Raw genomic sequence first — 13604 nt, forward strand, 5'->3', positions numbered from 1 at the left:
GTTCACTTCATTATCGGTTCAATCTATGCAACTTAGAGAAACCAGTGAAGACTGGGTCAATTCTACCTTGGGCTTTTTCACTGTCTGTACTTAGCCTCTGTGTCTAGACTTATCTGTAATCTACAGTTACATGGACTACGTCTCAATACCCACTGAAATCAATTTAAAAGATTTCCTGTTGACCTCAGTGGGCATTGGATAAGGCTCATTAGACAAGTCTTGCGAAGTGTGTGTACAGTGCCTTCATCCTTCATATTCTTTAGCAGAAGTTTCCATAAGTGCACAGTAATATTTAATGTAAATTCTTAAAATCTTTGTTTTGTAGCTTTAGGAAGTATCTTGGTTTTTCTGAATTGTTATAACTTGGGATAATTATTCAATACAGAAATAAACCTGTTCTTTCCACTTTTCCTCTCTATTTTTGTGGGATTACATTAGACCCTTGACATTACTGACCTCCTAACTTTAGTGACTGAATTCTCCGTTTTTATTATTATGCATTTGGGCTAGTCTTTTTTAAATATGTACACATATATAATATAGACTTTATACAGTATTGACAACAAGGATACAACCTTTCTTCTTGTTTGTTTTATAACCCTTTATTTCAAGGCTGTTGACAGACCATGCCACTCTGAGCTACTTGTAATTAGGAAGTTTTAATATGCCTACTATTTATTGGATCAGCTAAATCATAGATGTAAAATATGACTTGGAGAAATGATAAGCATAAAGGTAATAAAAAGGGGAAGAGCTGCACATAGTGGAATTAAGGTTTCACTAATGGTTCCGTGTTTAGGAATTTCTGAAAATGTTAACCAAAGCATCATTGCACAATGGTGACAGTGACAACAATGACAACAAAAAGATTAGAGGATCCTATTGAAAATTCATGAAAATAACATATAAAAAATATTGCAATGGAACACAGTCTCCTTATGATGAATGGGAACTTCCTGATTAACCCCAATGACAGATATATACACCAAACCTATATTAACATAATTACAATATACTCGGTTGATGTAATATAATCCACAGAGAAATACATTTTTTTTTCTGAAAACAATGGATTACTCTGTGTTCTAGTTTATAAATTATGGGGCATTACTTTATCTTTTTTAAAATTCTAATACAGTGATCTTTGAGTCTGTTCTTTTTTCATTAACAGTACAAGGATTTATATTAATATACACAATACAATTAATACAAAATATTATAATAGGATTATTTGTTTTGGCACTTTGAGGCATACTCACAAATAGACTGTCTTCTAGTATAGAAATGTAATTTAATTCAGAAATGATGTGTGCTATTTAATTGTGCATTCTAGATTTAAGATTTAAAATATTAGCCAGAAAAGATCCATCAACAAAATGAAATCATGAGTAAGGCTGTAGTAACATAGAGATATTATCAAACAGATGTTTCCAGATAAATCCACACATGAAAACCTATTCTCCAATGAGAAAAGAGGAGAGTGCTTAGACTAGCTTATACAGTGGCATCTGTTTACATGGCAGATATCAGTGTACCTTGCATACACTCTTTTTATTTTTGCAATAGTTGTGTCTTCATCATACTAAGGTATTTTCTGAAAATAAATATACGGTAAGGTTGTAGGATAATTTCCCCTTCCCCAAAATGGTATTATTTAATTTTAAAGGAGCAATAATAAACAAATAGCTCTGAGACACTGATTTATAGAATCATCACACTAAAATAGTTAATCTGAGAAATTTCTTACTGGGACATTATTTGAAGGCAACTAGTAAATTTACTGTAACTTTTCAGTTAGTGTCCTTTGCATATTTGACATTGCTTGTCCTTTCAGGAGTGTAATCAGTTCAAGCTAGCCTAATTATGCCATCCATCACAAAGTCAAAATACCATTTTTGTTACATTTGATTACAACATAGTACAGTGAAATCATAACAAAATATCTGTCTCAGACTGTCATATCTTCTCTCGGGATTTTCTGACCTGATTTTTATTTACTCTATGGATATTTAAAATTACTTTCCCTTATAACACTTTACTTGTAACATACACAATGACACCACATGTTTCAAGTAGTTGGCTACACAAAATCTAAGAAAAAAAAATTCACACGTCTCTCCCCTTTAATTGAAGTGTCCTGCCTTATATACATCTTTTATACTATAAATACTTCTGTTAACTTTCTACCTTTTCTGACCCAGAAAGCCAGGAATAAGATGTCCATTTTTTTTACAGACATAAAAGTGCACCTGCCATTGACTGTTAGTGCAAAAAGCTAATATTTATACATTTAATTATCTGATAGCGCCTTAAATCAGGTAGTTGCACATCTGGCAATTAGCATTCGTACCTGCAACTAATTGTGGGTGCAGTTAATTGTCGATACAACATTGCACCTGCAAAAATTGAGAAAGCTTTTAAGTACCAGATCTTTAAAATGTCAGTAATCAAATTATGCCATAATAGCAGCAGGTCTGAAGGTTTAGCAATTAAGTCAAACAGATTTGTTCTGTTATGTTCCAGCAGAAGAGTCAAATATTTATGCTTTTGAGATAACTTGCCTATTCTCTTTTAGGTAAAGGAGATTTAATTGGAGCAAACCTTTCAATTAAGGACCAAGTCATTAAAACGAATGCAGATGTTAAAGCTCTAACCTACTGTGACCTCCAATGCATTATCCTTAAAGGACTCTTCGAAGTGCTTGACTTTTATCCAGAATATGCTCCCAAATTTGTAGAAGGTATTCAGCATGATCTCACATACAATCTGCGAGAAGGACATGAAAGTGATGTAAGTGTGTTTAAAGATACCTGCAGGTTCCTTTAGCTTTAAATATTTTTCATGTACAAGTGGTGTTGACCCTATTTTAGCACAGTGATGTAAGGCTATATTCTGCATTTTAAAATTACTGCATTTTAAGTTTGACACAATAATTCATATATTAATGATTTCTTGGCTACTCCTGACATGATATCCATATCTAATTGTTCCATCAGAATATATTTATGAATGATTCCTTTTGTGATTTTGTCCTTTTTTGCTTATATTCACACAACATATGTATCAAAAGATATATCAAACTACAACTTGCTTAGAACCTGAAATGCCAGGTTAGTGATCTTTCACTTTGTAACTTACTAAATTCTCTCTTTTACATTTAAAAATATTTGCTGCTACAGTTGCTTGAAATGACCTATGTTTAAGAACAACTGTATTTAATGCATTGTAACTAAAATGTACCCTCTTGTTAAACCAAGGACCTCATAAGCATGTGACTGCAGAAAATCAGTACATTGTAAAACTTTTACTTGCAAAAGAGAAGCTCTAAATAAGATTGCTGAAGGACCTCAAGGTGGATTGACTTTAATGCTTTATAGTTTTATACATAACTTCAATTATACTGACACTGTAATACTGAAAGTTAGGAGGCAAACTCACCTTTTGTGATTATCCCTCTAAGTATATGAAGACTGCTGGGTAAGGAAAGGTGTTCATCTCAGTGCAGATAACAATGATACAGTCCACTAGTGAAGGACAGTCTGGATAGACTGGAAAAAACAGTGAAGGACATTCTGTCCAGACAGAGCCCCTTTTCAGATCTCTTCCTGCTCCAATCTTGCAGCCTGCACCCTCCTCTGAGCTGGAGAGAACCCAGGTGTCTGGGCTCCCAGCTCCCACTCCTCACCCAAAGATTTGTTTTTAAAGTCCTAAACCAGGTAAGAGTCCCCATCCCTTAGCGCCTCTTCACGTCCCTTCCCTTCCATACTCAGTAACACTCCCCTCCCATTCCCCCCTTCCCCTGCCCACCATTGCCACTCTCCCTGGTTGCCCCAGGGACAGGGAATGCTCCAGAGCTGCTCTCCCTTCCGGGTCAGCAGCAAAGGAATCAGCATACCAGTTTCTCTTCCCTACCAGTCCAAGAACAGGAACCCATCTGCCACTGCTGCTGTCCCCTGCTGAGCCCAGTTCCCAGCACAGCCCAGCTGGAGCAGGTCAGGAGTAGCTCTGGAACTCCCCCATCCCCAGGCCTGCTCTTGAAGCATGGTCTGCCTGTCTCAGTATGGGTGGGGAATTGGGAGTGGAGGTGCAGATAGCCCTGCAGTGCTAGTCACTGCTTTCACAACCTCCCTTACAACATCTTGGATCCCCCTGTGATTCTGTTCAGAAAGTCATTGTGGAACATTCTTCTATAGTGCAATTGCCTATGGGCAGCAAAGCTTCTCTTAGGGCAATTTAATGCCAGCAGAACAGCGCAAAGCTTTCCCAGTGCATGTAGGAACATTGGGCGAGTTTCAGGCTTATCGGTGCTATATCTAGGTTGACTTTTCTCTATTCTTTATTATCTAGGGGTTGCTTAGATCCTGTTTGCCTTTAAAATGCATTGTGTTTCCTTATCTCCTTGACTTCTGGGAAGTCCCAGAATTCAGTAAACATTAAAATAAGCAGGTGGATGAGTTTATGTTGCTAAACTTCTGCTGAGAACACTAGGAAAGGCTTAGCAAAGTTTAGCCAACAGGTCTGTTGAGAGTTGGGAATGAAGACTGAATCTAGAACAGAAACTGGGTTTGCTTCCACAGCTAGCGCTGAAGTTGGGGACCATTTCTTTCTTCTTTCTTGTATAAGTTCACACATTTCCCATATCAATAATACTTGATGCTATTTTTTATGCTTTCATATCTATGAATTACCATTTGCACTACATACATGTAATTTTTAATCCCCTGTAAAATTACGTGCAAAATATCCATTATGGTTTTGAGAGAGGGCAGTACATAAATTGTTCTCCCCAGCCCTCATCCTGTGCTTCAGCTCAGCACACAGCTAAGGAAAGAAATTCATCTGTGATTCTTTTGGGTTCTGTGACCCCTTGATGGCACTTGGAAGGAGGTTTCAAAGAGCAGTGTTTAGAGGAAGAGTGTCCCAACCCTTAAAAATTAGTATATGTCACAGTGCTGTTGGAAGCATAATGCTTCTAAAGATGAAATGCACAGTATTGTAGGAACATGAAGATCTCTCTTCTGTGGGGGGAAAAAAGAGATTTTCTGTTCTGTATGAATCTATGCTGCTTTTTTACACAGAGATTTACCATGTAATGATACTTCCAGAACTTTATAGGAAGTCTTCATTTTGTGGGGGTTCCCCATTCTTAATTTAGATACTGTTCTCTCTAGCACTTTCTCTGTGTGGTTTAAATTAATAAAAATTGATATTCATGCAAATTGACTATCAACATGATGCAGTGATGCTATTGAAAATAGATTGGTAAAACTAATGCCAAGCAGGCTGTGAGCCAGTGAACCTCACTTTTTACCCACAATGGATGTGTCATTCAGGTAATAAACTGTTCTTTACACAAAATTCACTAAATCTCTTAGATGACCAAATTCACTTTTCCTTATATCTTAATCAGTATGGCCGCTTGAGAAATCAAACTTGTAAAGATATGCACACTCCTTCAGTCTCTGGCAGAAAGCCAGGTGGAATGGGACTGAAGAAAGACCTTCAGTGAGACAGCAGGCAGTGCTGCATAATTGCTAGATTTCGCCATAATGCACAGACAGAAGGTAATATTTGTTGCACGATTGGCCACTTGAAAGCACTCTGCAGCCATACCCTAACAGAACTGGCTCCAAATTAAAAGTCCCTGATTGCATGACAAATTAACCCTCATTATCTGAGGGTTCAAATGAAGGTGCTCCAAAGTTGAGCACCTTCATTAACTTGTGTCTGATTAGGCAGCTGGGCTGATGCAGCCCAGCCCCACTCCCACTGTTGTCTGCACAATGGGAGAGGAGAGAAGGGTGCTTGGGCTGGGCTTTTCCTAGCCTGTGCTAGAGAGGGGTTGGGTAGGTTGGAGGCCCTCACCTCACAGGGGCTCCAATCCACCCACCCCCCACTCCAGTGCAGGCGAGGCAAAGTCCATCTTAAGCTCCCTCTCTTACCTTCTCCCCCTTCCCATTGTGCAGACAGCACTAGAGCTGGGAGGGAGGCGGCAGGCCTAGGGAGGAGAAGCTGCATGTCTGCAACTCCTCAGCTCCAAATTGGAGCTCAATCCCCCACCCTCCCTACCCAACAGTGAACATCTGTTGGGTCTGGAGGGTCACTCTAACTTATGGCACTTTGTGAAGCACCATGGGTTAGGCCAGGAAGCTGCATATCTGTCACCACCCACTGGGCTCTACAGCAAGCTGAAGAGGAAGTTGCTTGAAGGATAACTTGTTAGGGGTACATACCAGTAATAGGGTTTTCCAACCATAAAATAATAACTGTAGACATGTTGTTTTCAAAGAGTTGAGAACAATCCTAGAAAATCATTTAAAAGAATGCTTGAGAACAAGAAATAAAAAAAAAATGAAACTATTTCAGCCTGTAACAGATATAGAAATGGAGAAGACTGGACATTGGGAGATAAAAGCCTCAAGGGATCCTGATTACAGCACTTGAAACAGAAATGTTCAATGGTTTGCAATGTTATCCAAGCCTATCCATATGCTTGCAAACACACTAGCTGTTTTCTGTTTCCTTTTTATGTGTTTTTGAACAAAACCCAGAGATTTTAACTAGAAAAAAATGTCTTTATCAGTGTTGTATATATTCTGCCCCTCTGCCTTTTTTTTTTGTTAATTTTTTTTTTTTTAGCTACTTGCAAGTAAAAGGGAAATTAGTGTTTTTAAGTGTATAGAAGCGTGTAGGTTGTAGCCGTGCTGGTCTAAGGACATAGGCAGACATGGTTCTTTGGGTGAATCTGATATCTTTTATTAGACCAACTTAAATAGTTGGAAAACAATTATTAAGCAAGCTTTCCGGTTCAAAAACCCTTCGTCAGGCTAAGGAAGTTTCAGCAGTTGGTGTGTGTTCTTCTTGGATGGAGTGAAAAGTAAAGGAGCCAGAGGCTGGGCTGGTATGCATACAAGACAGGTAGTCAGTGAAAATGTAGGTTGAGGAGTCAATCTCTCACCCATTGACTCCTCAATCTACATTTTCACTGACTACCTGTACTTTTTATGAGTAAAAAGAGACTCATAACTTGTAATAGCCCTGTAATAAACTTACTTAGAGAAGATGGAGATATGCAAAGTACCATCATGGCATTGAGAGAAAGCATAATGGCAACTTAATCTCCCTGTTTTTACTGACTATTTCCACTCTGTCCCTAAATACACCCACAGTGTGGATGTTAAATTCACATGCTAAAAGCCAAGCACTGGCTCTGGGCTGACTGACACAAACCAGAAGGGTTCTTTTGTCTTGTGCTATTCCTCAAGCTTTAATGAAGTCCAAAAGGAAGGTAAGACTATCTGGAAAGCAGACATTCACCATCTTTGATTCAGCGTGGCACTATTAATATGTGTCACATTGTGAGGGGAAAGATGGCTTGCCTATGGACTTAGAAATCTATCTTATATGGCAGAGCCACAGCTCTGCCATATAAGAAATGTCTTACATTTGGGAACGAAAGTCTCTTAGGTCTTTTCTGTAGAGTGACACTGACAAATCCAGCAAAGCACTTAAACATGCTTAACATAAAAGCACCTGAGCAGTGCTGCATAATTGCTAGATTTGGCCACAATGCTCAGTGACTTTCATAATCCCATTACCCCACCTGGATGCAAAAAAGGGTAGATTTTGCACAAGTCTCAGCTATACAAATAGCATGTAGGCATGACTGCTCTCCCCACTCCACCCTGGGGTGTGTAAGTGCCCCCATTATATGCACAGACATATCCAGAGAGCAGTTCTGTTTCACATCTGAGGCAGAGGTAATGGGAGTGCAGCACACCCCCTCTGGAAGCTTGCATGACCAGCTGGCTGCCATTTCAGCAGACTGTATAGAGCCTAGAGCTGCTCTCAGCAGCTGCAGAAAGAAGCATCCCTGAGAAGGAGATGGTCCCAGGACACCCCCATTCATTGCCACATTGCTACAGTGAGCCAGCCTAGCCATGTTGCCATAGTCAAGACTTGGGTCTCCCCTTTTGGTATAGTAGCTCTCTCTGGCCATTCTTCACTGAGTCCTTCCTCAAGAAACCCACCCTATTTCCTAGCCCCAGTGCCTGTCCAGCCCCAGCCACCCCCAGGGTTTCCTTTCAGTCCTGTTGTTTAGGTCTACCCTGTTCCTGGCTCCTGCCTAGTTTGAGCCTAGCATCATCCTTCTTCCTCCTCAATTCCCCTCCAGTCCCTAATCTGGCCTCTGACCTCTCCAGCCCCTAGAACTAACCTGAATTCCCTGAACCTATCTCTTACTGATCATTTTGGGCTCCCCTCACTCACCTCGCCCATGATGCTGGCCTCAGCTGTGCCTGCCTGTCACTGTCTTTACAGCCAGCCATAACCCTAGAGGCCCCTTTTATGAGCTCCAGGTGTGATTACATTGCTAAGCAATTCAGCAGATGCACCTGGTACAGGCAGCAAAATCCAGCTAGTCATGTTTTTTGCATCACAGTAATGTCTAGCCTACTGAGGGCCTGTTCAGGCCATGGAAAGGCTAAGGCCATGTACTAGAACCATTCCAGTGCCCAGGCAGCTGCTGCACACCTCTGGAAACAGTGTGTAACTTCACCGAATGTGTTAAGTGGCTAGGTAGTTTATGCAGTTACAGCATAGCCATGTAGTTCATCTGTTTACTTGAATGCATTAGAAAAAAGAAAAGTAGAATGGCAACTCGAGACGTATGCAGGTAAATGGCACTTATCTGCCTATGGTCATAGGATTCTGTATTTCTACAGTATTTATCACAACAGTACTTCAACTTAAAGTATGAACCAGGTTAATGCCAGGTGTAATTCAATTGCAGTTAGAACACAGAAAGCAAAAATAAATTAATAGATTGCTCATTTCAATTCCAGCAAGGGTCACAGGCTTCAGGAAAAAAATCGTATGCATCCCAGACCTGAAAGTATTTATATATGTGCTTAACTTCCAGCTTACAAGAAACCCAGTTGATTTCAGTGGTATTATGTGAAAGATATTCAGGAGCCAAAAATGACTGGTAATTTTTCATGTTGTACTGATGCACATACCAGTTGTTCCTGTGGTTCAGTTTGTTCTACATCACAAAATGCCTGTGTGGCCATCCCATAATGTGACCCTTCCTTTATACAAGAGAACCATACTAGTACAGATACCTTGGGACTGGAACAGCTGTGGGGGGGGAAGGAAAGATTTGCCCATAAAAGCAATCTCCACAGCAAGTAGGGTAGATAAGAAAAGATTCTATTGGATTTGTAGGTTGGTTTAGATGATTTTTTGAAATGCATGTTATTTTTAAACTAAAAACCATAAACAATCAATCACCTGTGGCAGGAGCTTTCTTGATGCTAGAGCATGTATTAGTATAGGTATGGTAGCAATATTTCTGATGCTTGATGCCAGTGACATAACACAGGTAACTACTGGCAAAAAAGGAGGCTGTCACATGAGAGGCATTCCTTATTCTCAGGTACTTTTTGTTCTTATTTCAGTATAGTCATTGCAGCTGTAAGGATGCAGAAGAAAACAGATCTCCAAAAAGGCAGAAGTCCAATATTTTATCTAGGTTGTTATTCTGAAAAAATTTCAGCGATACTGAAGCAACATTACCTGATTAATTTTTCCCCCTTCAGTTTATGTGCATTTAGCAGTTGTATATAATGGATTGCCCTCATACTGATAAGAGATCCCAAGTGACGGATGTTTTATGTCCACTGCTTTCTGTTTGCCAGACACTGAATTTGCATCTTTCCTTTACGCAGATTTTGTATCAGGATATATTATGAGCCTATATACAGCCACTGTTTTCAACTCCTGTACTGAATAAGTAGGATTTCACTCACCCCCAAGCCTAAAAATCTTAAAAATAAAATCATAATTGGGTTTGAACTGTGACTTACAATGTTTTCTATGGGAGCAGATTCCTTACCTACCAATGTATGTGTCCTACTTTGTAAGTAATGCTACAGTGAAGTACTGCTCAGTGGTCCCTTTTACAAGCTGTGCATAGGTTTAATTTTCCTTTCACACTCCTGGGACTGCCTGGCTTCTTTTTTCAGATTCAATAACCCTGCTAGCGAACTATGCACCACCCACACAACCTCCCTCTGCTTCTGTGAAATGGTAAGCAGCAGGATTGCGCTGCTAGAAAATTGTATGACCATGTGGGCAAAAAAATAGAGCACAGTCTGTCTCCCATGCTTTCTACTTCATGTTTGATTTTAAACAAGTGAGAAACAGTTTGAGAATAGCTTCTCTCACGTATTTCCTCATAGAATATTCCATAGAAATTTCCCATCTATTCAAGACAGCTTTGCAGCAACCAAGCAGGTTTTAATGGACCCCAGCCAAAAATCTGGGGTACTAATTTTGGACAAGTGATTTTGCAACCCATAATATCATTTCCCCCCCTGCATATTATTACATTCAATCCCCCTCTCACCCTTTAGGTTCCAAACTTTCTCTATCCAGCAAATACTCACCTTGTTTGGCATGGTGAAAGCAGATCATAGTGGAAGCCATGCAAGGTTTATTTATCTTGTTCTTGGACTCTTGGCCTTCTATAGTCAAAATTTCTTGCAAGCATGATACTCTGCAGCTTTGGGAGTGTCATTGCATGCACCAACACTGAAGGTATCTATACGTTTATTAAGTTTCTAGTATGTCCATGATTTTGGTATACAAGTGCAATAGCCTCATGAAGAATTAGAAAGTTATAAAACAACAAAATGGTATGTTTCCATCAGACTCGGTAGGCTATCGACTTTACGCTCCCTGTTTCTTCCTTGATTTTCATTCTTAGAGTCTTTAACCTAAAAATTTCATCCTGATGCTCTTTATCCTTGTGTTGCAGTTCCCTGCTGCTGTAAATACTTCTGGAAAAGAGTGACACATCCACATATTTTTCCTCTTTTACTTTTTGATAAAGGATAATTCTGTCCGAGTCCCCAATGCCTAGAATAGACTGCACCACCCCAGGTGTTGCAAGCACCTACTCTGGACACTTTTAAGAAACATTTGGATGCTTATCTTGCTGAGATCCTTTGACCCTAGCTGACTTCCTGCCCCTTGGGCAGGGGGCTGGACTTGATGATCTTAAGGTCCCTTCCAGCCCTAATGTCTATGAAATCAGAAGTCAACCTAGGCTGATATGCCAATAAATAAGAATTGCTTCACAGATGCCCACTAGATCCTAATTGCCATTATTTAGTATTATTTTTATTTTTAACTTCATTGTTAAGATCCTTGTATTTTAATACATTTATATTTACTATTTATGAATAATATACCTCCCTGGGAAGGTGTCCTGTGGTAACAAGGAAAAAAATAAATGTAGTATGTCTTTTTAAAATCCATTTAATCCGAGTCCACAAATACTAATATGCATTATTCATTTGGTATGATTTTGCTATATGGCACAGTTGAAGTGACTCTGATGCCTAAATTGTTTACTTTGAGATGTTATTTTTCACTTTCTTTCAAGATTAATGGTGGCTTTCTTGGCTTTAGAGGTTGTTTTTAATAATTACAACATGCCTGTCATGTGTTTACTATTAAATACTTATATATACACTTCAGCTTAACTCCATTTTAATTTGGTTTTTTTTCCTAGGTTTGTATACAAGTACATAGCCCAGCTGTGAATCCCTTCATCATGTTAATAGTCCTATACTCCCATGAGTAACCCCACTGACAGCAATTACTATTATTTATGATGTATTGTTCCAATGGAACTATTCACATAAGTAAAAGCTCACACACATAGCTGTGGTTTCCCAAATCCAGTTGTGCGATGTGTTATTATAAGAAAGATCTAGACAAATGGAAAATATTGATTATTATTGTAATTGTTATGTAGAGATTGATAAATAACATAGATTACCTAGTAATTTTAGCTTTGGAATCATTTTGAACTGTATCTTTGTTCACCTCACTGTTCAGGATTACTATATTCTGCATCAGGTTTATCAGGCTTAACCAGAGGGTTACATGTAGAAAAATCTAGTCTTGTAAAGGAGCTTATCCATGTTTTTAAAAATGTGGTACAAGAAGAGTATAAAACACTGAGCCACACAATTTTAGTCTGAAAAACTTGGGCATTTGTCTTGACATCCAACTATATTTCCAGTTTAGTTATGTAGGGATGCTGTATAAGCCTTTTCCACTATGTATCATTTGTTGCTGGATACTTTGAACGTACAGAGTGATAAATATTAACATACCCTTTCTGCTGTTGCAAAAAAAGACAGAACAAATAGAACTAAAGGTCAAATCTGCTCTCTGTTACAGTGGAACTGGTAAATTACTCTGAATTTCTCAGTTACTCGGCATTTATACTGGTATATCAGAGAACAGAGTGTGTCCCTAAATTTGGAAGAATTCTTAAAATAATCTTTTTTATTATGTGTTAGGTAAAACATTATTATAGAGACTAACTTTAAATAGATTTTTCATAAAATGTTATAATATTCTAAATCTGAAACCTTACAATATTTCTAGAAACTCATCATTATCCCAAGATGCATATTGAAATGTGTTTAAAAAAACCCCTCATAATACACAAGAATCCTTGAACAAACTGCATAAGATTTAACATAGTGCATTAAATAGATAAATATTAATTCTGCTTCTCAGTTCCACTTTTATTAGGTGTTAGGTAGATAGCACTTAGGCCAATAAAGAAATTAAAGAATTCTTGAGTTAATCTTCATTTTATTGTTGATTAAAGATAAAAAATGTCATTAGCAAAGGGAAGTCTTCTATGAACTCTTCTCCCCTCCCCCCCGAGAAATATTTAAAATCAATAAAATATAATGTAGACAACACATGGCTTATTTTAGATTTTAAACCGTACATAGGCAGATTTCTGGATTTATTAGAATATTTTCCTGAGTATACATCTAGATTATTATTGTAGTTCAAAATAAAAACATCCAAATCACCTACTAGAATGCCACCAGACGAAGATCCATTTTGTACCTAACATGTGGGGATCACTTACTGGATGCCTGAATTAATAACCAAAAAAAATGCACTGACTAATATTGTTTTAATGTGTAAACCAAGGATGAATGGAATATTAGCATGGTGGGGGAAAAAAGGATTGAAAACATTAATGGAAAGGAAACCACATATATGATTTAGGTTCCCTCTTCCTCTTTCTTTACTGCACCCTTTCCCAAGAAGCCACACTGCAAACCTGTTCCTTAAGTAGATCACAAACACCGCTTACTAACCACTGTCTTTCATCATATATTTACTATTTAATTGGAATAGGTCATCTGCATTTTTAGCGGGTGGTGGGAAAAACTGAGAGAGACAGACACCAGCTATTCCAAATTAGGCTTCCTACTGTGCTTCTTTCCTCATTGCAGAAAAATAATATTGCCCTGTATTTGGTATAACTAGAATTCCACATCTAGTGGAAATTTCCATTAGAATGTCCCCTCAGCCAGGATCCTGTAACCAAACAGGAGAGAGATTAATGGTTCTTTCTAATATTTTTTAACTGTAGTAACTTGGAAGCCATTACATTATCTTTATCTTCCTGAACAACATGCTGCTGGTGCAAAGGTTGTTGTGACCGTATTGACTGTCCTTGCTTTTGATCGTCCTGATCCTTTTTTTTTTTTTTTTTT

General features: G+C 38.4%; 1 protein-coding gene across 1 annotated transcript in view; it reads left to right on the forward strand.

Moving 5' to 3' along the window:
* Positions 1–13604, forward strand: part of KCNH8 (potassium voltage-gated channel subfamily H member 8) — a gene marked incomplete at its 5' end in the record, with an annotated part of 214368 nt that overhangs the window by 160921 nt on the left and 39843 nt on the right. Inside the window, one exon of the mRNA XM_019508703.1 lies at positions 2576–2790. Within this exon, the coding sequence (XP_019364248.1) occupies positions 2576–2790 (215 nt within the window). The remainder of the gene's footprint in view (positions 1–2575; positions 2791–13604) is intronic.

This window comes from Gavialis gangeticus, unplaced genomic scaffold, assembly GCF_001723915.1.
Source record: "Gavialis gangeticus isolate Ggan-Ray unplaced genomic scaffold, GavGan_comp1, whole genome shotgun sequence".
In the NCBI taxonomy this organism is placed as follows: Eukaryota; Metazoa; Chordata; order Crocodylia; family Gavialidae; genus Gavialis; species Gavialis gangeticus.